Here is a 27491-nt window from a genome sequence, read left to right as displayed (position 1 = left end):
AGCATAGAGAAAGAGAAAATGGCCATGCAGGCAATGGAACGCCTCATGAACCCAGAGCAGTTCGTGGTCGCAGCGACCAACAGTAGCAGAGTAGGCCAGTGTCCTGTATGGGAGCTGGAACTCAGGAAATACCTCAAAGGGAAAGGATGGCCCCTTTGGAGTGAGTTTTGTTTGAATGAGGAGACAGGTCCCGGGAGTATAGGACACACTTGGTGGGAGAACCTTTCTCAAATTCACAAGAAGAGTTTAGGAAAAGCACGCAAGCCAATGGCAATTGTGTCCTGCTTGGCACAATTGCGAGGCACAGAGGAGGTCGTTCAGACGCTCCACAAAGAATTAGAAGAAAGGAATAGGATGAGTAAAGTGGATGTCAGGGACATCGAAAAGGAAAACCTAGGTTTGAGACAATGACTGGCAGAGAAGGATAGAGAGGTGGATGATGCCAAGAGGGCACATCAGTCTTGTCTAGCCCATCTGAGCAGTTCCCAAGCCCAGTATGAGAAAGCCTATCAGGATGTGCAGCGCACAGTTCTGATAAGGGAAGATTCAGAGAAGCAGGTAGAGGCACTGCAAAGGCAATGCTCTGACCTAAAGGCAGCTTTAAGAGCACTCCATGCTGCCACCACAGAGCAAAGGCAAAGCACAGTGGATCATGCGAAGTGTAGGAAGCAGATTGCGCAGCTGCAATCTCTGCTTTCTGTACAGAATGGGTTCCGAGAGACATTTGGAACCCAATTAGATGAGGAAAATGCCCCAGATTGGCAAGAATTAAGCGAAACCGCGCAGCGCTATGTTCAGGGAACATGTGCACCAGCAGCGCAACAGAAAAGGAAAGCGCCCCAACCCCCCACAGATCAGATAGCACCCGCACCTATGAACCCAGTCACCACCCAAAGAAAGGCAACCACAGAAGGCGCACCCGACGTCACCTACACCACCCCCTTAACTGTAACACAACTAAGGGACGCATGTGAGAAAATCACCCCGTTCCTCCCCACTGCAGACCCCCACCAATTTTTCACAAGAGTGAAGCAACAGGCTACCATGTACGGCCTGGATGAGCGAGAGCAAGTGAAGCTCACAGTTTTGAGTTTAGACTCATCGGTTGTAGCAGCCCTCCCCGACCCACAGAATGTTGGAGGAGGCACACTAGAGGAAATGCATACATCTATTTTAGACGCGATAGGGTACAACAGAGGAGACCCCGTCGAAGGCCTAAATAAGTGTAGGCAGAAGAGGACAGAGCATCCCACAGCATTCGCAGGAAGGCTGTGGATTCATTTCACTGCCGTTTTTGGCGATTTAGACTGTGCTCATTTAACCCACGATAATATGGTTAAACGGACCCGCACAATCATCTCCCACGCCACAGATGCAGGACAGAATGTCTGCAGCAGTTATGACCCCTCAGAAGAGGCCCATAATGAAAAATGGGTTTTGAAAAGATTGTCCCGTGCTTGGGAACAATCCGTCCAAGGCAAGGTTAAAGCAAAGACCCCAGAAGAAGCTCAGGCTGCAGCAGATATAGAGGCAGTAAGAGCGCACCAAAACCCCACATGGGTAAACGAAGGAAAGAACAGCCCCCCTCAAGAAATCACAGGAATGTTACAACTGATGACAGCTAGGGCATTTTGCTTGGGAATGCAAAGGCCCACAGAGATCTCAGAGAGGCCAGCAGACAGGCACTCTGACCAGGAACAAAGAAAAGCCAATCCATAGTATAGAGACGCAGTCAGGACAGACCAATGTGGACGGGACGGACTGACGGTGCTCGGGCGCCCCCACATGGGTCTGTGACACCCTCTGGGACCGATCCGGAATACTGGTGGTCACAGCAAAGATTAGAGGGAAGCCCATAGAATTACTTTGGGACACAGGAGGGTCCCACACTACCATTAATTCCTCCACTACAGCACAGGCAGACACGTGACCCACCACATCCACAATTACACTCAGCGGATTTACAGGTCACTCACAGCAGGGACACATTACAGCCCCTGTATCAATTCAGCTAGGGAACATCTACACCAGACACCCCGTTGTATTAGTTAATCTGCCCCGCACAGCAGAGCACATACTGGGTATTGATTTTATGAATGCCCACAGCCTGTCGTTCGATCCAGTCAATCAGTGTGTCTGGAGAATGGCGAAATCAGACAGAGCACCCGCAACTCTCACAGTAGGAGAGTATACAAACAGGATTAGCGCCGTAGGCGACTATTGTTTTGACCCGACCACGCTTAGCACGGACAAACAGGTTAGGGCAGTTTTGAACCGACACAGGACAGCATTTGCCAGTCACCGGCACGACTGCGGCAGAATGACTGGACAAGTTCAAGTTACTGGACCTGACCCGAGACCACAGCGACAGTACCGATTTCCCCTAGAAACATAGGGAGAAATTGGAAAAGTTATAGAGAGCATATTAGAGCAGGGTGTACTTAGACAGTAGCCTCAACTAATAATGCACCTATTTGGCCAGTGAGGAAGCCCGACAGATCATGGCGTCTGACCATTGATTATCGGGAACTCAACAAAGTAACCCCAGCAGTAGCCCCCACGGTAGCAACAAGTCCCGAGACCATGCTCAAGCAGGGACTCCACTCCAAATATTTCACGGTATTGGACATTAGCAACGGCTTCTGGTCAATCTCATTCGCAAAAGCGTGCCAGTACAAATTTGCCTTCACATTTAAAGGACAGCAGTAAATGTGGACATGCCTCCCACAAGGATTCCACAATTCACCCTCTATTTTCCACCGACAGCTGGCAAATGGATTAGCAAAGTTTTCCCGACCCGAATGTCTGGTACAGTATGTGGACGACCTATTACTGCAGACAGACACCAAGGCAGAGTACATCACGCTTCTGTCCGAGCTCCTGGAAATTTTACAAAACATTGGATGTAAAGTTAACCCCAGAAAGGCCCAGATATTGGAGAATCAAGTGATGTATTTGGGTACAGTCATCACGCACGGCAAACACGAGATCGAGTTCAAAAGAATTGACTCGATCGTCAAATTGCCCCTTCCCCAGAATGTTTCAGCCCTCCGGTCGTTTTTAGGACTGGTTGGGTACTGTCGGAACCATATCGATGGTTTTGCGACAAAGGCAGCCTCCCTTTCAGACCACCTTAAGAAAGGAGCCCCTTGGGAATGGCTTCCACAGCATACAGAGGCTGTGGAAGAGTTAAAGAAAGCCCTCAGCGCAGCACCCGCGCTACAAGTTCCAGACCAGCTCTCCCCTATGCAATAGAGGTAGCTAGCACCGATCTAACCCTCTCGGCCGTGCTCCTTCAGGAACGGCACGAACAGCTACGACCAGTGGCTTATGCCTCCAGACTTTTAGACCCCGTAGAACAGGGATTCTCAGCCTGCGAGAGGCACCTACTAGCAGTATTTTGGACAGTTCAGTACTTCTCGTACATTACCGGACTCAATCCCATCACCATTTTCACCGAGCACACCCCCACACAGTTACTTTTAGACGGTCGACTGAAAGACGGTTCAGTGAACCAGATAAGAGCAGCTAGGTGGACACTACTGTTACAAGGACGGGACATAACAGTTAAACGGACCAAGACACACACATTTTTAGCGGACAACCTACAGTATCCAGGACAACCCCATGATTGCGAGATAGTAGCACCCCTACACAACACAGGACCATTCATTGCCAAGACGCCCCCCAGGAAGATAGGGAATTCAAGCCAGAGCCCCCAGCACACAGACACGTGTGCCTCCTTAAAGATATATGTAGACTGTTCATCCACAGTGTTAGATGGAGAACGCATCACTGGATGCGGGATTTATGTTGAAGATGCGCAGGGTCGCGCACTAGAAGAGATTGCATTAAAACTACCAGGTCACTTAGGCGTGCAGGCAGCAGAGCTCACGGCCATTGCTTATATAGTGGACCACCCAGATTCGTTCCCCAGCCCAGCAGACATATATTCGGACAGTTTATACGGGAAGCCCCTCCCATCAGCCCCATTACTCCGCCATATCCTAGAGAAGGCAAAGGATAGGACGTATGGCACTATCAAAGTTAGAAGTCATCATAGGTCATCTCCCCCTGGAAATGTAAAAGCCGACGCACTGGCCAAAGCAGGTTCCAGGCGAGGTCACTTTTGGACACCCCAATCTAGCGCCCCTGTGAGTGCAGTTCAGGTCTCACAGACAGAGATAGAAGATTTAGTACAGGCACAGAAGCAGGACGAAAATCTCCGGGACATTTTTAAAGGAAACTTTGTGGCTCAGTACGATAAATTCAAGCACGCTTTGACCACACATGAGGGTGTGATCATAAAAGATAAATTGTATGTGGTTCCTGAACAGGACAGGAATCAAATGATTGCCTTGTTCCATGACGGTCATGGACACCAAGGGATCGACCCTACCACAACACACCTTAGACAACTCTGTTGGTGGCCCAATTTAAGACAAGATGTAACCCACTCTATAGAGAATTGATTAATTTGTGCACAGAATAACCCGGAGAGGTATTCAAAGAAGGCACAACTCAGCCACACTCGCCCCGTTAATGGCCCCTGGACAAACCTCCAGATCGATTTTATAGGACCATTGCCCCCTTGCAGGAATGGCTAAAAATATGTTCTGGTGGTCATAGATACCTTTACCAAATGGGTAGAGGCATTCCCTTCACGCACCAACACAGCAAAGACAGCTGCAAAGATGCTGACCCACCACATCTTTACGCGATGGGGTCTCCCCAGAAGTATAGAGTCAGATCAGGGATCTCATTTTACAGGACGGGTCATGAAGAACGTCCTGACCATATTCGGAATAAAACAGAATTTTCACATTGCGTATCACCCTCAGTCAAGTGGGATAGTAGAACGCATGAATCGGACCCTAAAATCGACCCTTAGGAAGATGGTACAGGAGAACAATTCGACTTGGGATTCAGTGCTCCCATTCGCACTAATGTTCATACGAAATACAGTTTCATCATCTACAGGTTTCATCCCACAAACACTCATGACCGGACGCCCTATGAAAGGATCAGAATTCCTTTTAGGACTCGACATGACCAGCCCAGAAGTGACGGCCCTCACACACGAGAAAGCAGTAAAAGAATTAGTTGAGACTGTAAGGTCTGCACAGTTAGCAGCCGCAGTAAAATTGGGTAAAAGGCGGAAACAGAGCAGGGCCTGTTTCAACAAAAATGTCCACCCCACAGAATTTCAGGTTGGGCAACAGGTTATGCTATCTGTGTATAACCTCAGCACGTTTTTGGCTCCAAAATTTTCCGGCCCGTACTCAATTTCGGACAAAATCAGCCCCTCGGTATATTGGATAAAGTACCCCAACGGTAAGACTGCGTGGTTTCACATTAACCAGCTAAAGGCTTATGGACTTATGGAACACAGTTAAACCACACGCACCATGTCCTGCTAGATGCAGCAGAACACCTCGCCCCGCCCACAAGAGACACATTTCCACCCTCCTCCTCACAGACCAGTTCCTCATAGGACTCGACCTCGACTCCGCCCACCGACTCCAGACCACGCCCCAGAACGCCCACAAGCTGCCACAGCAGAGACAGTGACTGTGAGACTGAGGACAGCCACAGCACCCCACCCTACAGCCCCCACTTCACCGACTATGACCCCGACAACAGTGATATGGAGATCACCTACATTAAATATCCAGACCCACACCCAAACCCACCACCCAACACTGACGACCCCGACAACGCTCCTTCAATTTTAGACCCCACGATTTGGCACAGGGATAATTCTTGGCGACTTGTCCGAAACGATGAGTGTGACCCCCGGTCACACAATGCAAAGATTGAAGCCTGATCCATACAAGGGTATGGGATCTGGGAGAAGAGGATGACTTAATGTCTGACTCTCGACACGGCAACCCCTTTGCGACCCTGTTCGCAGAGAATGAAGAAAAGTGAGGTGTCCAGATGATGTAAAAAGAGGAGCCGCTTGAGAGAAGCGCTGTCCTTTCTGATGGAACCTGCACGTATGTTTGTTTGTATGTTTGTTAAATGTTTAATTTGGAGGTTGGCCACTTACTTTTCAGCTGAAAAGCTTGTGACCACCTCACATGCACGTTAGTTTGTCCGCAGATATTTCTGAGAACTTGACTCATCTGAAATGTCTGGAGCCCAGCTCAACTTTTCACAAGGAGCATCTTGGCTCCTCCCCCTTTTTTAGGTGCCCCTCTATTCTGGGAATAGAGGCTGCAATTCCACTACGACTACATTCTTGCCAGTTTGATTCAGGTTGCTCAGGCAGTGGAGAAACGGCATTGAGGACCCGCCCTGTCTGAGGACCACCCACTTTGGTCAGCTAAGCTCGGGTACAGCACAGCACGGCCTACCCAGGGATCCCATACAACTCCTACCCGTCGTGGCCCATACGCAACTCATTCGACCTTTCATTTCTAAAACTTGGTTTCATTTTGTTTAAGGTAGCCCTTCGGGCGCCACTCCATATGCTATTTACATCCAAGAACATTTTGGGATGGTAAATTTCAACACCCCGCGAGACGGCTCGCACTGGTTTAAGATAAGTATATGTCTGGTCCTAAATCCGCTTTTTGAAAAAAAAATGAAGGAGTCACATGGAGGTGACCATCATAAAGGGAACATTGGAACAAGAGGACAGATATACTTAAAGTCAAGATATTAAGCTGAACACTAACAGGTAATATGCTTGATCCCCTTAGCTTTCGGACGTTCAGGAAAGGAACCAAAGCAACAGCACAGCAAGATCTCAGAAGAGAAGAGATGAAGAGCACTCGAATTGCTATGTTTTTAGCTATTGTGGCATCTGTGTGGTTGCGCGTGGACGCGGACCCCCTTTCCCACAGTACAACGTTTGCTAACTTCTCCCAAACCCAGACCACCCCAGCCCAGTCAATGGTAACAGTACCCCGACCTGGTGTACCAAATTTCTGACATGGTACAACTTGTCATATGTAATAGAATCATTCTTGGTTATTGCAGTCCTATGTATCATAGTCCAGACCCTCAGGATGAGGAAATGGAGAAGGACAGCCCACCGCTCGCGGGCCTCAACAGTGTACAGAGTACAATCCCCCATTTTCGGATTCCACCAATTCCCCCAATCCCTTTATGTATAATAAAGGATTTAATTTTGATACGATCTGTAAATAAAGATTATTGCGGATGTATTATAATGTTCTGCGCTCGATTGCCGAGTCAGAAAATGAAATATAAAGATGCTGTTGTATGAATGAGTAAGGATTTAGAATGTTGTAGAATGTTTTGAATATGAGATGAGAGTAGTTTATTGAGATAGTTAGAGGTTCCCGATTCGAATTGGTAATGCATGTCCCCTTTGACATCGCGCCAATCAGAAATTGTTAGTTAAATTTTTTTTGCCATAGTTGAGGAAAGAATAGAAGCCATGGAACTCACTGAGCTCAGGGGACCCAAAGACACCGTAGTTAGGTGATCCTTCATGATCTCTCATGAGGATCACAAGGAGTGAGTGTAGCCACCGAAGTTGGCCATTCCCTAAATACAAAATGGAGGAACGCAAAGCATATAGGATAAAATGGACAATACTTGCAGTACCAGCAGGCTGCACCAAGCAGGTGTGGATTCTGCCTGCTAAGAAAGCAGACAGCACCGAAACGAACATTCCGCATACTAATGAGGCAATCTCCGAGATAGTTAGCATGTTAATGGAACGATTCCAGAAACAATGGACACAAATGGGTAAGTAACTGCAACATTGTAAAGGATACCAGACACCCAGGCACCAGCAGTGTTCGAAAACAAAGAGCCTGAAAGCCCGCCCAGTAGCTAAGGAACAGCCTCAGTATTGGGGGGGTTTCAAACATATCGATTGGGAAGAGACCCAATCGATTCCAAGCAGGTAAGGGAGTGCGCCCAAAGGGGTGCGGATCCCTGGGACCTATAAAAAACAGGTCCCACACATGGTTCATTCTTCTTGTCCAGCCCTCCTCTCTCCTTGACCAGCTCTCCTCTGTGGACCAGCACCTCGACCAGCTTTTGCCAAGAAGACCTTGAAGGAGAGCGAGGAGAGGGTTTGGGACAGCAGCCGCCAGCGAGTAAGTGTCTCACAACGATCGCTACCAGAGATAGACACTCCTGACCCCTTTTTAACTTATACCAACCTGAAGTCTGCAGACCAGAGCAGAGCAAGAGGCCTTGTTCCCTGACCCGGCAGTTCCTTCGAGATAAGTATTAGTTTATTTAGCGGCAGGAGTAGTTTAATCCTTTTAGCGTGTGCATGGGTAGTTATCATAATTGTATTATAATAAACTCAGTTGTTTGAACTTACTAATTGGTGTATGGTTTTATTGCTTTGAACTTCACCTTGAACTTGTGGCGGTATCTTAACGATACCTGACGACTCCAGAGCTAAGTAAAGAAACAGAGCCAAATTGAGTGTTAAGCACACTCACCCAGTCTTTACATGAAAGAGGTCAGTTTGCAGATGGTACAAAGCTAAATTGGAAAGGAAGCTCTGAGGGAGTTGCAACGAGACTGCAAAAGAATACAGGCAGGTTAATAAACAAAATGGTGACAATCAACTATGAAATGTGGTATTCACAAAGGTCTAAATGTCCTTGTGCACAAATTAGAGAAAGTTAATATGCAGATATAGCAAGCATTATAGAGGCAAATAGAAGCATTTGTTGCAAAACCTTGGCATACATAAGTAAAGAAATTGGAAGAAGTATTGCTGCGATTATATAGGGCTTTGGGCAGACCACACTGGAGTACTATTAAAGTTTTGGTCTTCTTACTTCAGAAAGAATATACTTGCTTTGGAGGGAATGCAACAAGTATTCACTAGGCTAAGTGCTCTGATGAGGGGATTGTCCTGTGAGAATGAAATACATTGATACTGTCATCACATTAATGAAACTAGCTGGAAAAGGAGCTGATACCTTATTAATCCACAAGGCAGTCTGTAAGTTTATGTTCAAGTACCAGCTACAGACCTGAATGTTTGTAAAAGCTTTTTTGCTTAAAGAGAAAATGATCCATAGCTTTTCTAAGGAACCAGGAAATGAGATAAGCATTCTAAGAGATACTGGTGGCTTACACTGTTTGTTTGCGGCAGGAGATGGAGAGTTTTCACTAGAAAGCAGAGTTAATGCGAAAGGATTGGTTAAGGGACTTACCGGAGAATGTTTGGATGTTCCATTGGTTACACTGTTATTAATAGTGGGGGTGACCAGGCTTACCCATGCAGAGTGTGGATCATTTATTGGGTACTGACCTGGCTGGATGCAAAGTGTGATCCCCAAAGGTTCTGGAAAATCCTCAGAAATTGTAGATGCTAGAAAGGCTAAAAAGCAAAATGCAGCAGAGGCTCAAGGAGTTGAGAAAACAAGTGGAGTTAAAGCGGTCAGAATTTATATTGGCTGGGAGGGACTGGGAAAAATGTTAAAGTAAAAGCCACAGACAGTGAGAGAAATGAGCCAGAGATGTGCTTAGCAGATACCTTCTTTAAAGATTAAATCGAGACAAGCAAACTTCCCAGGTCAGGAAGCAGAAAGTGAGGAGCATGCCTCAAGTAATTAAGTTACCACATGTGAGTGGAATGGAGTCTGAACAAATAGCAAAGTCCTAGAGGGACAGATCAGGAGAAAGGTCACCCCAGAAATGCAGGAAAGAAGGAAGTTAGTATGAGGAAAATTAAAATACTCTTATGAAAACCACAGGAGGCCTGAAAATGAAGCCAGTGCAGATCTGTGCACGTAACATTCAAACAAGCAGATCCAAATCACAGGCCATCTGGACTTAGTAACCTAAATTTAAACCCCAATAAGAACAGGTGCAGGAGCAAGGAGAGAGCCTAGGTCCATTGCCTCGGCTGAAAGGCGGTCTAACACCTTATGTTACCCTTGAAGTAAGAATTACCAACAGCCTGAAACTGAACCGCTAAACCAATGTGTTGTGGAAAGAGTGGTAAGGGGTTAAGGTTCTTAGAGCCAAAGCAACTTGTCAACACCCAGAGACAAAGCAGTAATGGAAATTTGCATACTAAGCTCGTTGGGACAGGAAAGCTATCTCTCCAGCAGCCTGTGAAATCCAATCCTCTCAAATACTAAGTGTCGAATTTGATTTTTCACTCAGCTCAAAATCAACAAAGGCTGTCCGTATTAAAATGCCCAAAGTACTACAAGCACAGGCAAGTAGAAATACAACACACAATAAGGATTTAAAGGTTGAAAGTTTCTTTCACCAGCATTCCTAGCTACCAAGGTCAGCTACCTACTGACCAAGGACAGAAAAGCATTTTTTGTCTCATCCCAAGGGATAATATATTGCCCATATTGTAAAATAAGCAAATGTTACAAGTAACAATGTGTTTTTGGAAGAGCAGATGGAGATGAAGGTGTGTGAATGATTGCTATTGTGTTTTATGCTTTTTCATTTTGAAATAAAGAAAAAAGTGCCAAGAAATATACTTTTATCCTTGAGTTTGCAAAATGATGTTACAGTCATGTTATGTGTCCGTCAAGCATATAGGGATATGGTGACTTTACTTTTAAAAAGCCACATGAAATAATGACACTGTACCTTCACAAAATAGACTACAGAAAGTCAGGTGACTTATTTTGTGGTATCTGCATAGAAATGTCTGACATATTTCAGGGATGTGACTTAAAATATAAAAGGCTTTGCTGGGTGCTGATCGATTACCCCATACCATTTCAATCCAAGGGACTTAAAATGACAATGGCTCCTAGATTTGCTGGCCCTACAAAGATGAGATTTCAAATAAAGTAATTCAATAAAGTGGGCCACAGCTGGAACGCCGATGAGACATCAACATTTTCCCATTGTGTGTCAATTACATCAACTTCAACCCTGTATGGACAATAGAACATGTTGATTCCGTCATCACCGGAGAGGGAGCTAATACCTTATTAATCCACAAGAGCAACCTAGCAAGGCAGCCAGGACCAGCAACTCAGAGAGAGGTCCCACTCCCAAAGAAAGGAAAGAACCCTGCCTCAAAAGGATCAAAAGCAGTGAGGAGGGGTTAATTTGTTTTCCTGCGAGATTATAATTCTTCGCTCGAGGTTCATCCACAAAGCCAGAAAGTTTAAAACTCCATTTGTCTTCAAGGGATCCTTCAGGCCGGCAGCGTTTTTAACCACCATCTTAATGATTATGTAAAGTGACATGTTTCTGTTTTAGCCTAATAACAATCTAAGTACATACTACATCTCTGGAAAATAATGTGTGTTGGGTGCCTGAGTGTTTGGGGAGTGGGTATTGTGTTCACATTGAGTTCTGGAAATAAACATTTTTAAACTTTCAAGAAAGCCTGTTTGTGTCTGTGCTGTACAGACACAGCACTCAAAAGGGTTCAAGCACTTGTTCTCAAAAATACACATTGTTGCGGTCAGCCGAGAGGTGAGAGAATTGGGAAGAACATTGTCCCACATCTCTTGCTGTCCATAACTCAGGATAAAACATACTGAAAATCAACCAGCCCAAGTTAATTAATTAAGTATGCAGGCCATATTTGGTTTGTTCAGAAAGTTGTTATGAACATACAAATATGTTTGTCAGGGAAAGTCCACTTAGCTTGTCTCATACAGTTCACATCAAGAGAATCTATACTTCCTACATGCCATGCAATTTCCTGGATGAAAATGGGATATGAACCTAAATCCAGTTGAGGAAAAACTTCTGGAAAAATATTCTCTGATCCCTCTAAGAAAAGAAAGCTAGACCAGGAGATTAAATTAATCATTGCTTATATCATTTGATACTTACCTCGGCAAGATACGATCTTTGTTGCAGTTATGAATCAGTTCAGCTCTGTCTTGAAGATATGTCGATCAGCACAAGCCAGCAATTTGGTCCAAAGATTTACTATTCTCTGCCTCACATCCAACCTATTGCAAGCGTTGTCGATGTACCTAAACCAGATGAACGGCAGCATCCAAGGGACGGCTTACTATGACGTCCCAAAGGCAATTACGGAAGAGTACTAAATGCTGACCTAACCAGCAATGCCCACATTCCGTGAAAGAATAAATAAAAAAATCTTCCCTTCCTTAATTTCTGTGCATGTTCTCGCCCAATCTAATTAATATATTAAAAATCACCACATTCTTAATTTCCTCCCGAAACATGCAAACAATCTAATTCCTTCATTATAGACTTCCATTAAATCACCCGAACATACGCATTTCTAAACCAGACAGACCTAACTCTTTAAGCCTACTGATAAGCTGGGAAGCTACCAGACTCAACGACTCTCCTTTGGACTGATCTGTTCCCTGTCAGAACACTATTCACGAAGCCCGATGCTGCTCTTGTTTGGCCCTTGTTTCGCACTGTAACCAATTACTATTTGTTGATGTACCATTTTCAATGTACTCTGTTGACTATTCTTTTGTCTACTATGTATGTACTGTGTATGCTCTTTTGGCCGCAGAAAATACTTTTCACTGTACTTCGGTACGTGTGACAATAAATATCAATCAATCAATCATTCTTGTGGAGTTTCTCTGATCATTTTTCCAAAGGCTCAAGATCACCCACCAAATGAGGGAGCAAAAGATGGACAGAGTATTCTGAATAAAGTCTAATCAAGGTTGTGTTGTGTTTCCTTTATCTGACCCGGCATCTCAACTTAATTCAGTGCTCCACCAGAACCACTAATCAAGACTGCAACTTGCAATCCAAAGCCCTTGTGCCTAATATGAGTAGCTGCATTTTCCGACTTTGGTTTGTGACTGACAGCCACCTGCACTTGCAGAGAAATTACCATCTTTAATTAACCTCATCCATCCAGGCAATTAAGGACACATAAAAGAGTGAGTTACTATAGAGGGCGGAAGAAATGTCTTAAAAAAAGAATGGGTATACATTAACAATGTCTGTCAACAAGCCATTATTTTCTAAATATATTCCATGCATAAGGTAGATCTCACACTTTCTATGTCTTCCTGTAAATTTCAGTTAGGTTTTGAGACCTTCCACTTACATGTGATGCCCATTTTGTTTTGGAGCACAAAATCTGTTTTTTGAGTGTGCTTTGACAACTGAACAGAAAAGGCAAGATTTATTTTCTTCTGACTTTTTGTCTCATGATATGCACACAGATTTGTTATTCAGGTTCTCTGAATCTTTACCTTCAACAAAGCAAAGAGAACTTGAGCCATACCCATACTTTACCCCCTCTCCAGTTTTGGACTTTCTGTTTTGTATTTACCACTACATTTACTGTGGTGTACTCTTACTTTAGACTGGTGTTCCTTCTTTGGTCTCCATGTTTTGGTTGAGGTTGGTGCTGAACAACCATGTCAGGATTCAAATCCACCTCTGTCGGGCTGACCATTACCTTCGCTGCTCCTAGTAAAGCTGTCTTCCCCTTGTTGTAATTTTCTAAGACCTGGTTAGGAAGGAAGATACATTATTTTAAAGGGCTACAAGCCAAGTGAATCAGTTCACATTGACTTAATTCATCCTTTCTAGATTATCTCTTAAAAAGAGGTGAAGTCACTTAGTAATGAAGTTAAATTGGGGACTGGGTTTTACATTGGATTATATTCAGAATCTTGATTTAAATTCACCTTAGTTTGAATTTTATTGGGATCAAGTTTTAACGGATGGCACGGTAGTTAGCACTGCTACCTCACAGTGCCAGTGACCCAGGTTCATTCCAGCCTTGGGTGAAGCTTGCACATTCTCCCTGTGCTGTGTGGATTTCCTCCAGGTGCTCCAGTTTCCTCCCACAGTCTAAAGATGTGCAAGTTTGGTGGATTGGCCATGATAAATGCATGGGGTTACAGGGATAGGGTAGGTGAGAAGACCTAGGTAGCACTTTCAGAAGTTCAGTGCAGACTCAATAGGCCAAATAGCTTCTTCTGCAGAGATTTTATGGTAAATCCAATTTGTCTGTTACGAAAGTTCAACCCAGTTCCTAAGAATGTGAGCCACAGCACAAAATTAGCAATGTTTGCAATTTTGCTCATTGAGGTAACAAGGCTAGCTATATGAGAACTTGAAAAGATCAACCCGTGCATGTTTTTGTGACACACTGGTTTTGAATTTCCTCTCGAAACAGGCCTTTTAGCCCTAATAGACCATGCCAGTTGTACTGCACTTATGACAGGAGTTACTGCTTAATAAAAAGAGTTCCACGCAAATTTACTGAGGTAAATTAATTTAATTATTCTCATTATCTGTGGTGCAACCTCAGGGTGGGAACTGTTTAAGTCGCTTTACACCTCCCCCAACCCAGGAAACATTCAGATAACATCTTAAACACAATAATGAGGATTTTAAATTCAATTGCCATGAAATGCAAGTGGTTCATGAGCAATGCTGTGGGAGCACTCTATATCCAACACAGAATATGCAGCGTAATATCTAATCATCTTATGTGCTTCTGTAACAGATTTTTGCCTCAGCTTTTCATTTGATGAATTACTCATGTCAATACACTTCAAACGTTATCACTTTTCTTTTGATTTCTACGACATGACCACATAGTTGAACCTTTGTAGAAAAATACATTTCGATTCTTCTAACATTCACCATCACACTCCTGCACACAGAGGGGAATTGATACTGTCAGTCAAAGATCTGAATGTTTATTAGCTCTCATCTTTTAGGCCATTCTGCTCTGAGAGAAAAAAATTGTCTCAAATTGTTAATGTCACTCCAGGGAGTGATGGATGTGCATTTCCATTTAAAATAGCATTTACTGGGCATCACAGGTTTAAAAGCTGAGACTTTCTCTAATTGTACGTCTCCTTCACTGAGGTTAGCAAAATGACAAGTTTGGAATATGGAATGAAATAAATGAGGAAGGACACCCTTGCCAAATAGGAAAGCTAATGCATCCAGAATGAACCCTTGTAAAAAAAGAGTTAACTTTCTCAAAATTATGCTACTTATTAGAGTTTTATTTGTCACCACTGGCAACAGAATTGATAGTGCTGTAATTTGAATATCACCAGCCAATTAAATAACTAAGTTTTTGTCAAATTCATCCAGGATTGGACTTTTGAATAACCGTATGCTGAGCAGTCTCCAACTTAATATTTACAATCCTTTAATCCCCAAACTCTACTGCTTGATTCCCTTCAAACATACTTAGAATTACATGCACTACTATACCTGGTTCACAAACAAATTTACAACTAACAGGTGAGACTGAACATAAGTGCGATGAAGCCCCAGTACATTAAATAAAAAATAAAAATTCAAAATATTAATATTTTTAGAACACCTGAACTTAACTGTTTTATAAAAATATAGTTTGAACTTGCTGATTTTGCTTTGTTCCTGGCAGCGACAAGTTAAACACTGGGAATTACTTCAGGACGGGGTGGTTTAGACCATTTATCAACTGTGCTGCGCATGATATATTTTAATTCATTTCAATAACCTTCTTGAAAATTGGATGTGAATTTCTTGAGCAGTTATTTAGACACTTAAAATTTCTCACTCTACATTTCAAAGAACAAAGAAAATTACAGCACAGGAACAGGCCCTTCGGCCCTCCCAGCCTGCGCCGATCCAGATCCTTTATGTAAACCTGTTGCTTATTTGCCAAGGTCTACTTCTCTCTGTTCCCCACCTGTTCATATATCTGTCCAGATGCATCTTAAATGATGCTATCGTGCCCGCCTCTACCACCTCCATTGGCAAAGCATTCCAGGAACCCACCACCCTCTGCGTAAAAAACTTTCCACGCACATCTCCCTTAAACTTTCTCCCCCTCACCTTGAAATCGTGACCCCTTGTAATTGACACCCCCATTCTTGGAAAAAGCTTGTTGCTATCCACCCTGTCTATACCTCTCATAATTTTGTAGACCTCAATCAGGTCTCCCCTCAACCTCCGTCTTTCCAATGAAAACAATCCTAAGCTACTCGACCTTTCTTCATAGCTAGCACCCTCCATACCAGGCAACATCCTGGTGAACCTCCTCTGCACCCTCTCTAAAGCATCCACATCCTTCTGGTAATGTGGCGACCAGAACTGCCAATTCCAAATGTGGCCTAACCAAAGTCCGATACAACTGTAACATGACCTGCCGACTCTTGTACTCAATGCTGACTCTTGTACTCAATTTCAGACCCACTGATTGCTTTCCTTCTCTTGGGGTTCACACAGTCCCAATTGGTATCCTTTCTTTTTTTTAAATTTAATTTGACAGTACAGTCAAATGGCTCCCTGACCAATCACACCCAATAACTGTTTTATGGACACTCTCGGGGGAAATGCCCTGTACACTCACATCATTTACAGGATTTATATCTGTATCTTCTCCTTTAATTCCACCATACAAGATGTTAAAAAAATTCCCCGCCACAAATGTAAATTACAGATTGCTAAATGAAATATCTGCAGGTTTTGGTTGTTTTCAGAGCAACACATTACTGACATCTAGTCATATAAAAATGAACACATAATGCATTAGCATGTAGTGTGGCTTTAGGAGTACTTGTGATGTATATTCTGTTTAGTCGTTGCATTAGGCTACATCTCTTGTGCCATATTTACAGCTTGCTCAGCTTGAAAAATTCACAGATCAGGAATTCATTAATTTAAAAGTACACTAGTGGAGATGCTGGAAATCTGAAAGAACAGTAGAAAATGCTGGAAATAATCAGGTCAGGCAGAATCTGTAGAAAGACAAATAGAGTTAATATTAGAGGTCACTGACCATTTATCAGAACTGTTCTGATGAAAGGTCATCAACCTGAAATGTTAGCTCTGTTTCTCACTCCACAGATGCTGCCTAAACTGCAGATATGTCTGTTTTTATTTCTGAAGCTTATTGCCGTTTCACCTTTTTTCTCATTCAGGCGTAAGGTTATTCCTTGAAATGAGCTACTGTTTACCATGCCCCTTCCACAGCCTGGCCTCTGAGCAGTGACTATCCTGGGAGCATAACTGAGATCATGAGCATTCATCTCTCCCCAGGGTAGCAGGAGAATGATGGTGGCTGTGGAGTAAGGCACTACACGGAATTGTGCTAAATAAAAGTGATTGTGGACTCCATTCAAAACAGAACACAGGAGATTCAATGTAAGACTGATGTAAGATAAAGACAATGCAAGACAACAAAAACTACAGAAAGGAACTAGATGTTGTTAAAGACCGATGTGCATGAAGTCTTGCACTCATCAACATGAGGGATGTTAGTTTTGAAGGATGGAAGAATTAATTCCAGTTGTGCAATGTCAGCAGCATTATCTGTTGAATAAAGTACTTTACAGCAGAGTGAAGTCATTTTTTTGTTCACCATTTCCCCAATCTTTGCCAAGCATCCCAAACTGTAATTGTGACATTTGTCCTTGCTCACATTAGCCATCCTCGAGAATTTGGAAATGAAACTGACATTTGTAAGTCACAACACAACACAAGATTATGTTTATCTTATGGGCTCAAATTCATGATGCACCGATATAAAACTTTCTGAATTCATTTCATATTGAACCATTATATCCAATAGAGAGAGAGCTTTTCAATCAATCATTCTGGCCTTGATTTTAACTCAAATTGTAGAAGACAAAGAATAAAATGCTAAAACAGTTTATCACCGATCATCGGTTTTGCACATTACTGCATTTTGTTCAGTCAGTTCAGAGTAAAATCAGTTTGACAAATACCTTGTGTAGACCATCCATAACAATATGTGGCATGTGCTCGTTCAGCATAGCAGCAGAGATGATGACCTCATCCAACGTCTTGTTGTCACTCCAAATAGCATAGTAAGTTGACTCTTCCTGACCACAGCAACTGTACAAATTAAAATGACTGTAAGCCAAGGAGATAACAGCAGAATGCAATCAACTATCCCCCTGGCACAATCCCACATTCTTTTTTGATAAATCAAGAGGGCTGATATACAATGGTTGGTGCATCAGTCTATATGAAAAACGTGGACTTCTGATTTTTGATAGCTCCCGCCTGTAACGGGCTTTTGGACCTTTGTCCCCCGGTTTTGTTCGGATTTTATGGGATAAATCAATGAAGAGTGAGACAGTAAGGAGAAATCCCCCTCCAGTGTATGGAGAACTGCACCAGAAGTGGCTGGGTGAGACAACAAAGTCCTATAAGGGAGAAGCAATCACAGCTGGGAACACGGGGCAGTATGGCGGAAGGCAAGGGCCGCGAGGAGACGGTGCAGTGGTCAACGGAGCAGCTGGTGAAGTTTTTCGATGATTGCTTCGCCAAGCTGAAGAAGGACACGCTGGACCCGATTAAGGCTTTGAGTGATCAAGTGGTTCAGAATGAGGAAACCCACGGGAGAGCGATCCATGAGGTCGAGCAAAGGTTGTCCGAGCATGAGGAGTATATAACCGTGCTGGAAAGCAAGGTAGGGATGACGAACGACTGCCAGAAAAGAATGCAGGAGAAGCTGGAGAATAGGTCCAGGAGGCAGAATCTCAGAATTGTTGACCTCCCTGAAGACAGTGAGGGATTGGATGTGAGGGCCTATGTGACGGGCATGTTCGAGAAGTTGATGGGAGCTGGGGCGTTCCCATGCCCCCTGGAAGTGGACAGAGCGCACAGAGCCCTTGCGGGGAAGCCCAAAGCGAACCAACCGTCGAGGGCCATGGTGGTACATTTTCACCGTTTTATAGACAAGGAACACATTTTGCGGTGGGCCAAGAAAGAACGGAGCAGCAAGTGGGAGAACTGTGAGTTGGGTATTTATCAGGACCTGGGAGCGGATTTGGCCAAGAGGCGAGATGGGTTCAATCGGGCAAAAACGTCCCTCTTTAAGAAGGGGATGAAGTTCAGGATGCTGTACCCAGCCTGTCTGTGGGTCACACATGAGGAAAGGGACTTCTACTTCGAAACACCAGACGAAGTATGGACCCTTTATTAAAGAAAAGAAGCTGGAAGCGAATTAAAAGATATTTAAGCCTCGGAGAAGTTCTGTGGCGGTGGTTTGTGGTGCTGGATTGTAAAAATTTAAGTAGTTCTGTGTGAAATAATGGGCTGTGTGGATGGTTAAAGGTTGTTTCGTCTTGCAGAGATCTTGTTTGGAGGGGGGGGGGGGTCTTTGAATTTAGTTCTGCTTTTTGGGTGACTATTTTTCTAAAGGGTTTGTTTCTTCATTGTTTTTCTTCTGTTGTCGTTTATTGGGGATTGTGATGCTGTTAAAATGTTTATTCATGTGGGGGGGGGGGGAAAGAGAGGAGTGAACAATAGGGAGACAGACTGCTTGGTGCCAGGGGTGGGAGCTGTCGAGTAAGCACGGGTCAGCTGACTCTCGGAAGTGCAGTGGGGGGTAGACAGGTGTTAAGCTGGAGCTTGACTTGGGGGATTGGGTTTTTAGTGTTGTTGCTGTGGGGGGGGGGGGGGGGGGGGGAGGGGGAGCTGCTTTGTTGACAGGGAAGGAACTGTTATTAGGGGAAAAATGGGAGGTCGGGAATGGCAGCGGCCCGAGGGGGAACTTGAGGAAGTGGGGGGGCGCAGGCTCTTGCAGACCAGACGAGATTGAGGAAGGGGTGGGTTAGCCAAGGGTTTCAGTCAGGACTGGACTCAAATACCAGGGGGTTAGCGATCTTGATCAGCAAACGAGTGGCATTTAAGGCTGGGAGAATCGTGCAGACAAGGGGGGTAGGTATATAATGGTGAGTGGGAAGCTGGAGGGGGTGTGAGTGGTACTTGTGAACATATATACTCCAAATTGGGACAACGTGGAATTTATGATGCAGGTGTTAGGTAAGATCCCAGATTTAGAGCCACATAACCTGATCATGGGAAGGGACTTCAACGCAGTCATTGATCCGGAATTCGACCTGTCAATATTCAGGACAGGGAAGAGGCCAGCTGAGGCAAAGGAATTTAAGGGTTTTATGGAACAGATGGGGGGTGTGGACCTATGGAGGTTTGTAAGACCGAGGACGAAGGAGTTTTCCTTTTTTTCTCATGTCCACAAGGTATACTCTCGCATTTACGTTTTTGTTCTGAGCAGGGCGTTAATACTGAAGGTGGTGGATACCGAGTATTCGGCTGTTGCAGTGTCGGATCATGCCCCGCACTGGGTGGATCTACGGGTTAGGGTGGAGAGAGGGCAAGGCCCGCTTTGGAGACTGGATGTAGAGTTGCAAGCGGACGAGGCGGTTTGTGGGCGGGTTAACAAGTCCATCCAGAGCTACCTGGAAATAAACGATACGGGGGAGGTCTCTGCAGTGACGTTCTGGGAAGCTTTGAAGGCAGTAGTCAGAGGGGAATTAATCTCGATACAGGCCCACAGGGAAAAGGTGGAACGGGCTGAGAGGGATATATTAGTGGAGGAGATACTCCAGGTGGACAGGAGATACTCGAAGGTTCCGGACGCGGGGCTCCTGAGGGAGCGGCGGAGGTTACAGGTGGAGTTTGGGCTGTTGACTACAGGGAAAGCAGTGGAACAGTTGAGGAAGGCAAGGGGGGCGATTTATGAGTACGGGGAAAAGGCAAGCAGAATGTTGGCGCACCAGCTCAGGAAAAGAGAGGCGGCCAGAGAGATAGGTAAAGAGTAGAGATGGTAATGCGGTCCTGGACCCAGTGGGGGTGAACGAGGTGTTTAAGGATTTTTATAGTAAATTGTATGAGTCGGATCCCCCGGCTGGAGTGGAGGGGATGAGGCAATTTCTGGATCGGTTGAGGTTCCCGAGAGTGGAGGAGGACCTGGTGGGGGCCCCAATTAAGATTGAGGAAATAATCAAGGGGCTGGAGGACATGCAGTCAGGCAAGGCCACGGGGCCCGACGGTTACCCGGTGGAATTCTATAAGAAATTTTCAGAGCCCACTGCTGTTGATGACATTTAACGAAGCAAGAGAGAAGGGAGTCCTCCCCCCAACAATGTCACAGGTCTCAATTTCATTGATCCTAAAACGGGAGAAGGATCCGGAGCAATGCGGGTCATACAGGCCTATTTCTCTGCTGAATTTGGATGCCAAATTGCTGGCTAAGATACTGGCCACAAGGATAGAGGACTGTGTCCCAGGGGTGATAGGGGAAGACCAGACGGGATTTGTTAAGGGCAGGCAACTTAAGGCCAATGTTCGAAGGCTTCTAAATGTTATTATGGTGCCCTCAGAAGCAGGGGAGGCGGAGGTGGTGGTAGAGATGGATGCGGAGAAGGCTTTTGATCGGGTGGTGGAGTGGAACTACACGAGGGAGATGCTGGGAAGGTTTGGGTTTGGTAAGGGCTTTATCGACTGGGTGCGGTTGCTCTATCAGGCACCAGTAGAGTGTGCGTACGAACCGGCTGAGGTCGAGGTATTTTAAACTACACCGAGGGACAAGGCAAGGGTGCCTCCTCTCCCCGTTACTGTTTGCTCTGGCCATAGAGCCTTTGGCCATGGCATTAAGAGCCTCTAGGAACTGGAAAGGGCTGGTTCGGGAGGGAGTGTGGATCACCGGGTCTCGCTCTACTCAGATGACCTGCTCTTGTACATTTCGGACCCATTGGGGGTAATGGGGGAAGTCATGCGAATCTTGGGGGAATCTGTCAGTTTTTCGGTGTATAAATTGAACATGGGGAAAAGCGAGATGTTTGTGATCCAGGCAAGAGGGCAGGAAAAGAGACTGGGAGAACTGCCGCTTAGAATGGTAGGGAAGAGCTTTCGATATCTGGGAATCCAGGTGGCCCGGAAATGGGAGGTACTACACAAGTTAAACCTATCCGGGTTGGTGGATCAAAGGGGCCTTAAGTTGCCTGCCCTTAACAAATCCCGTCTGGTCTTCCCCTATCACCCCCGGGACACAGTCCTCTATCCTTGTGGCCAGTATCTTAGCCAGCAATTTGGCAACCAAATTCAGCAGAGAAATGGGCCTGTATGACCCGCATTGCTCTGGATCCTTCTCCCGTTTTAGGATCAATGAAATTGAGACCTGCGACATTGTTGGGTTGGGGAAGGGGTCTTTAAGAGATGGGACATGCTCCTGCTGGCGGGGAGGCTACAGACCGCAAAAATGATGGTCCTCCAAGATTTCTATTTGTCTTTCAGTGCCTTCCCATTTTCATCCCTGAGGCCTTTTTCAAGCGGGTGAATAAGATTATTTTGGGCATTGTGTGGGCGAGTAAAACTCCGCGAGTGAAGAAAGTGTTGCTAGAGCGCAGTCGGGGGGAGGGTGGGTTGGTGCTGCCGAACCTCTGCAATTACTACTGGGCGGCTAATATAGCCATGATTAGGAAGTGGGTAGTGGGGGAGGGGTAGGCATGGGAGCGGATGGAGGCGGCATCATGTAAAGACACCAGTCTGGGAGCATTGAACAGCACCTCTGCCGTTCTCGCCGACCTGAAACTCCACAAGTCCGGTGGTAGTGGCGGCTCTGAGGTTCTGGGGCAATGGAGGAGATATAAGAGAGTGGAGGGAGCATTGATTTGGACCCCGATTTATAACAACCATAGGTTTGTACCGGGTCGGCTGAATGGCGTGTTCTGGAGGTGGCAGGGGGCAGGAATCAGAAGGATGGGGATCTATTTATAGATGGGACCTTTTCCAGCTTGACAACTTTGGAGGATAAATTTAAATTAACACCAGCAAATGGTTTTAGGTATTTGCAGGTGCGAGACTTCCTGAGAAAGCAGGTTCCGGCCTTTTCGCTGCTGCCGCCACGGGGGATACAGGATAGAGTAGTTTCCAGTACTTGGGTGGGGGAGGGGAAGGTATCGGATATTTACCAGGAGCGTTCGGAGGCGGAGGAAACTCCGGTGGAGGAGCTTAAGGGCAAGTGGGAGGATGAGCGAGGTGGAGAGATAGAGGCGGGTCTATGGGCAGATGCCCTAAGCAGGTCTAATACCTCCTCATCGTGCGCCAGGCTTAGCCTGATACAATTTAAGGTAGTCCACCGGGCACACATGACAGTGGCTCGGATGAGCAAGTTTTTCGGGGTAGAGGATAGGTGTGCGAGAGGCGCGGAAAGCCCAGCAAATCATGTCCACATGTTTTGGGCATGCCCGAAGCTTAGAGGGTTTTGGCAGGGTTTTGCTAAGGCAATGTCCAAGGTGCTAAAAACACAGGTGGTGCCGAGTACGGAGGTAGCGATCTTTGGAGTGTCGGAAGATCCGGGAGTTCAGGGGGCGAAAGAGGCCGATGTTCTGGCCTTTGCCTCCCTGGTAGCCTGGAGACGGATCTTATTAATGTGGAGGGACTCGAAGCTCCCGAGTGTAGAGACCTGGGTTAGTGACATGGCTGGGTATCTCAGTCTCGAGAAAATAAAGTTTGCCTTAAGAGGGTCAATGTTACGGTTCTCCCAGAGGTGTCAGCCGTTCGTCGACTTTCTCGGGGAAAATTAAAATGTCAGCAGATGCAGTATTCCAAGGAGGGGGGGCGTGGATTGTTGTTGTTTGGTTGAAGTGCGCGAAGTTGGGATGGGGAGGGAAATGTTCATTTTGCCATGTGGATGTTATTGTTTTTGTTAATGTTATAAAAAATTTCAAATACCTCAATAAAAATATTCTTAAAAAAAAAAGAAAAATGGGAAATGTGAATAGGACATGTAGTTAATGTGGCTCATATTTTGCCCAGGGTTTGCATAACTTGTAACTAACACAGGAACATAAAACAGCTGTAATACCCCCCTACTCTATCAGTTGCAAATGCATTTCCTGCCATGCTAATGCATTACTTCCAGTTATGATCCCTGATCGGCACCAATTACTTTGCTTTGGGCAAAGCAGTAGTTGAGGTAGCACAGTGAATTGCAGTAACTGTGGGCAAGGGTGGGGGAAATTTGGCTCGGGTGGCTACTGCTGTTAAGTGCACTGTGTTCACATGAGCTGAAAATAGTATAGAGGTCTGCAGTGATATCCACATGTAAATAAATAGCCTGTTGATGCTTGCTGTCTTGGCTCATGCTAACAACCAGCAATTGGAAGATATACCAGAGGGCTGCGGGCCCATATTCCTGCCTGTTAGCTGAGGAAGAAGCAAAGCTGAAAAATAAATAACCTCTAACAAAATTCTGATATCAGAGTGATAGAAAGATGTGGCCGAGCACCCTGGTTATTTGTTCGCATGCTGTACGGAGGATAATGCCAACACCAACACCAGTAAACACTAATTTGTAAAAACATCCCAGTTTGTCTGAGGTGAACTCATTCTTTTCCTAATTTTAATCCTGAGAGTTCACCTTCCTCAGTTATTGTTTCTCCTGCAACCTTCAAACTTGGAATCATAAAATCACTACCTTATGATTTATTTACTGTATACCTTCAAACTTTAGAATGAACTGTATGACGGAACAATTATCTCTTGACATCTCACTAAAAGAAAAACTGCCGCAGACCTGACATTGTAACCCTGAATCATGTTTAGTTGCCACCAAAATAAGTGAGGTAATTAAATCTTTTTATTATTTATGCACAAATAGAAAAGCAAATTCAGGCAACACCCAGTTTTCCAGTTAACGTCAAATATCTGTGAAGTGCCGTCTGAGATCTGCTGCTCTGCTGTTAGTTTCGTGAAAATAGCACCATTCAAATTTATTAATTGTCAAAAAGTAGCTGTATTTGCGAACACAAATTTATGACATGGAAATTTCAGTAAAGGCACCCTTTTAATGTAGTGAGTTTTAATTACTGCAGTTAACATAATCTTGCACTGAATGTTAACTATCATAAATAGGATTCTTGTTCTTTCTTATTTAATTGTTAAAATTTCTTTTTAAATGTTAAATTTTGGATTTTATTTTTTCTAACTTATCTTTCTATCATTTTTCTTTTTCTCTTATTGCAATCTTTATTTCCCTTCCTTGATTTTGCTCTCGACACCTGATTTGATATTAACTCCATCCATTCTAACTTACACTTGTTGCTATGTCCATGCGCTGTTAACTCTACAGTCATCCAATGAGATTAGTTAAGGAGATGTGCAGTTGGTGAACCTATTCACCCAAGTCTCAGACTTGTGTTTCCTTGGCTGCGATGTTACTAGCTCACACTTCCAGCAACATGTCACACAAAACATTTCAAAACCTATATATGCAAGGGCAGGTGTAACTGGTTGCAGATTAATTATGTGTTCTATATATCAAATTATGGATGCTGTAGGTTCTGATTTATGCAACTAGGTTTTGACAGAGAGCTCTTGAGCAACTTTGTGCCAACTGGCAAGACCTAAGCACAGCATGTAGTTAAAAATATAAGATACAGGAGCAGATAGAACATAGAACAGTACAGCACAGAACAGGCCCTTCAGCCCTCGATGTTGTGCCGAGCAATGATCACTCTACTCAAGTCAACGTATCCACCCTATACCAGTAACCCAACAGCCCCCCCCCCCCCCCCCCCCCCCCCCCCCAATTGGGACGTTCAATTAGATCATGGCTAATCTGCATTTAATTACATTTTCCTGTCTTTTCTCCAAATCCCTCAATACTCTGACTAACAAAAATATATCAATCTTGAAAGCTCCAACTGTCTCAGTATCCACAGCCTTTTGAGGAAGAATTCCACATTTCTCCTACATTTTGTGTCAAAAAATGTTGGCTGATTTCACTCTGGAACAGCCGATTGCTCTAATTTGATATTTTATTTGGGTGAATCTGGATTGCAACTGCTCTAAAGTCAGAATACATTTTGAGATCATATGCCCAAAACTGAATACAAATATGATGGGATTTTACCAAAGATCACTATGACTGAAATTTCCTCCCTTTGCATTCTAACCTGCTTGAGACCAACACTGCATAGTATAGGCCCAACCTACTTAACCTCTCCTTAAAATAAATCTGCACCATTGCTGACTTCATGGCATGTGCAAACTTGAGTACACTTACTCAACTTCCTATTTTCTTCACCTGCATGATTAATAACTTGGGTGAAAAGTTGAATCAACAGATGAACCAGGGGTTTTCTCATGAAAAGCAGGAAGGAAGGAAAGTTAAGAAGTTATTCGCTGGACCATCACAATAGCTCTCTTGTCTCAGTTAACACATATTCTAGAAATTCACAGGAAAATAAGCTGGAAAAAAAGACCCATAGGCTGACAAGAAACATTATGAAGCGGCATTTTCAACTCTGCAGATACCTACCACTTTTCCTCCGGGTGGTTGTGTACCACGTGAATAATCCGACCTGGTGGGTAGAGTGGGACGCTAGCAGAAAGAGCAATAGTAAGGTCACTGGGATAGGTCCACTGTCTGTTACTCTGAACGTGAGTCACTTCTTCATCGTCCGGCAATTCAGATTTAGGAATACATTTAGTACCGCCCATGATAATTCTCCACTACAGAAGAGATTTTTTTAAAAATTAGGGAATTAGAATTATCTTATTCATCAATAATACAAGATTATAACAAGAAGCAGGATAACCAGTCACAGTTTGTGTTGTCACATGTTTCATTTTGAACTGAAATTTCAACATTTTCAAGTGTAAACTGAACACTATGGGTGGAATTTAATTACCTCCCCGGACAGGGCCCTGTAATTGGTGGGAGGGCTTCGGTGTAGATCCTGCCACTATGCTGCTTTCCTCCAATTAATTCTCGGGGAGGCAACCTTCTCACCCGCCACTGGCAGTATTAAACCAGTGGTGGGTAAGGAACTCGCCAGCAAAGAGGTCCACCCAACAAACCTATCAGGTTTGGCATCAGCCTACCAAGAAGAGGGTGGAGTCTCTCGTCTCTGTGCCCAATTGAGGAAACGGACATTGGGAAGAGGAAAGCCTTGAAGGAGCCACCCTCCCTCCGTCCCGATCGCTTGTGACGTCATCACGTCCCCAATCTTGCCTACTATCTCCTCTCTCCAGGGATCTCTCGACAATCCCTGAAGGTAGTGGTCAGCACTTCTGGTGGTGTTGCCAGCATTGGCGAGAGGTCTGTAGCTCCCGAGGCGGGACCTTCACTCTCTTGGAGGCAGAATCAGATGAGAGGCCTGACACTGTCCAGTAATTGCTTGATTGGAATGTAATTTTGTCAGGCCTCCCAGAGAATAGTAACGCAAGTTCCCAGCTGTTCTCCAATTAATGGGTTGTACCGCATCGGCAATGCAAGTTCAGCAGATCATAGGGAAGGCAAATGGAATGTTGGCTTTTATTCAAAGGGAATTGAGTATAAAAATAGAGAAGTCTTCCTAAAAGTGTACAAGGCACTAGCTAGACCACACTTGCAATACTGTGAGCAGTTTTGGTCCCCAGATCTAAAGAAAGATATAGTGGCATTGGAAGTAGTCCAGAGAACATTCACCAGGTTGACCATCGGTATGGAGGTATTTTCTTATGAGGAGAGATTGGGCCTGTACTCATTCTAGTTGAGAAGAATGAGAGGCAACCTTATTGAGACACATAGGATTCTCAGGGGCTTGGCAGGGTAAATGCTGAGAAGTTGTTAGGGGTGGACAACTGGCTTTACCTGTGATGCCACACCCATCAGCAAATAAAACAAAAAACCCAGATATAAATAGCTAAAATGTACCCATATTTTAAAAAATCTGACTGATGGACTGGGATTTAAAAGATCATGAGACATAGGAGGAGAAGTAGGCCTTTTGGCGTATCATAGAATTCACAGT

The 27491-nt window shown here is 44.7% G+C and overlaps 1 protein-coding gene across 2 annotated transcripts in view; it reads right to left on the bottom strand.

Annotated features, from left to right (window-relative positions):
- Positions 1–27491, bottom strand: part of LOC119971727 (diacylglycerol lipase-alpha-like) — a 367691-nt gene that overhangs the window by 32663 nt on the left and 307537 nt on the right. For both annotated transcript variants that reach the window (XM_038807684.1, XM_038807683.1), the window contains 3 exons: positions 26015–26208; positions 17643–17772; positions 13254–13405 (listed from right to left, as the gene is read on the bottom strand). In XM_038807684.1, the coding sequence (XP_038663612.1) occupies positions 13254–13405; positions 17643–17772; positions 26015–26208 (476 nt within the window). The remainder of the gene's footprint in view (positions 1–13253; positions 13406–17642; positions 17773–26014; positions 26209–27491) is intronic.

This window comes from Scyliorhinus canicula, chromosome 9 (assembly GCF_902713615.1).
Source record: "Scyliorhinus canicula chromosome 9, sScyCan1.1, whole genome shotgun sequence".
In the NCBI taxonomy this organism is placed as follows: Eukaryota; Metazoa; Chordata; class Chondrichthyes; order Carcharhiniformes; family Scyliorhinidae; genus Scyliorhinus; species Scyliorhinus canicula.
Note: the sequence above shows the minus strand (reverse complement) of the source record. Positions and strands in the feature narration are given on the sequence as shown.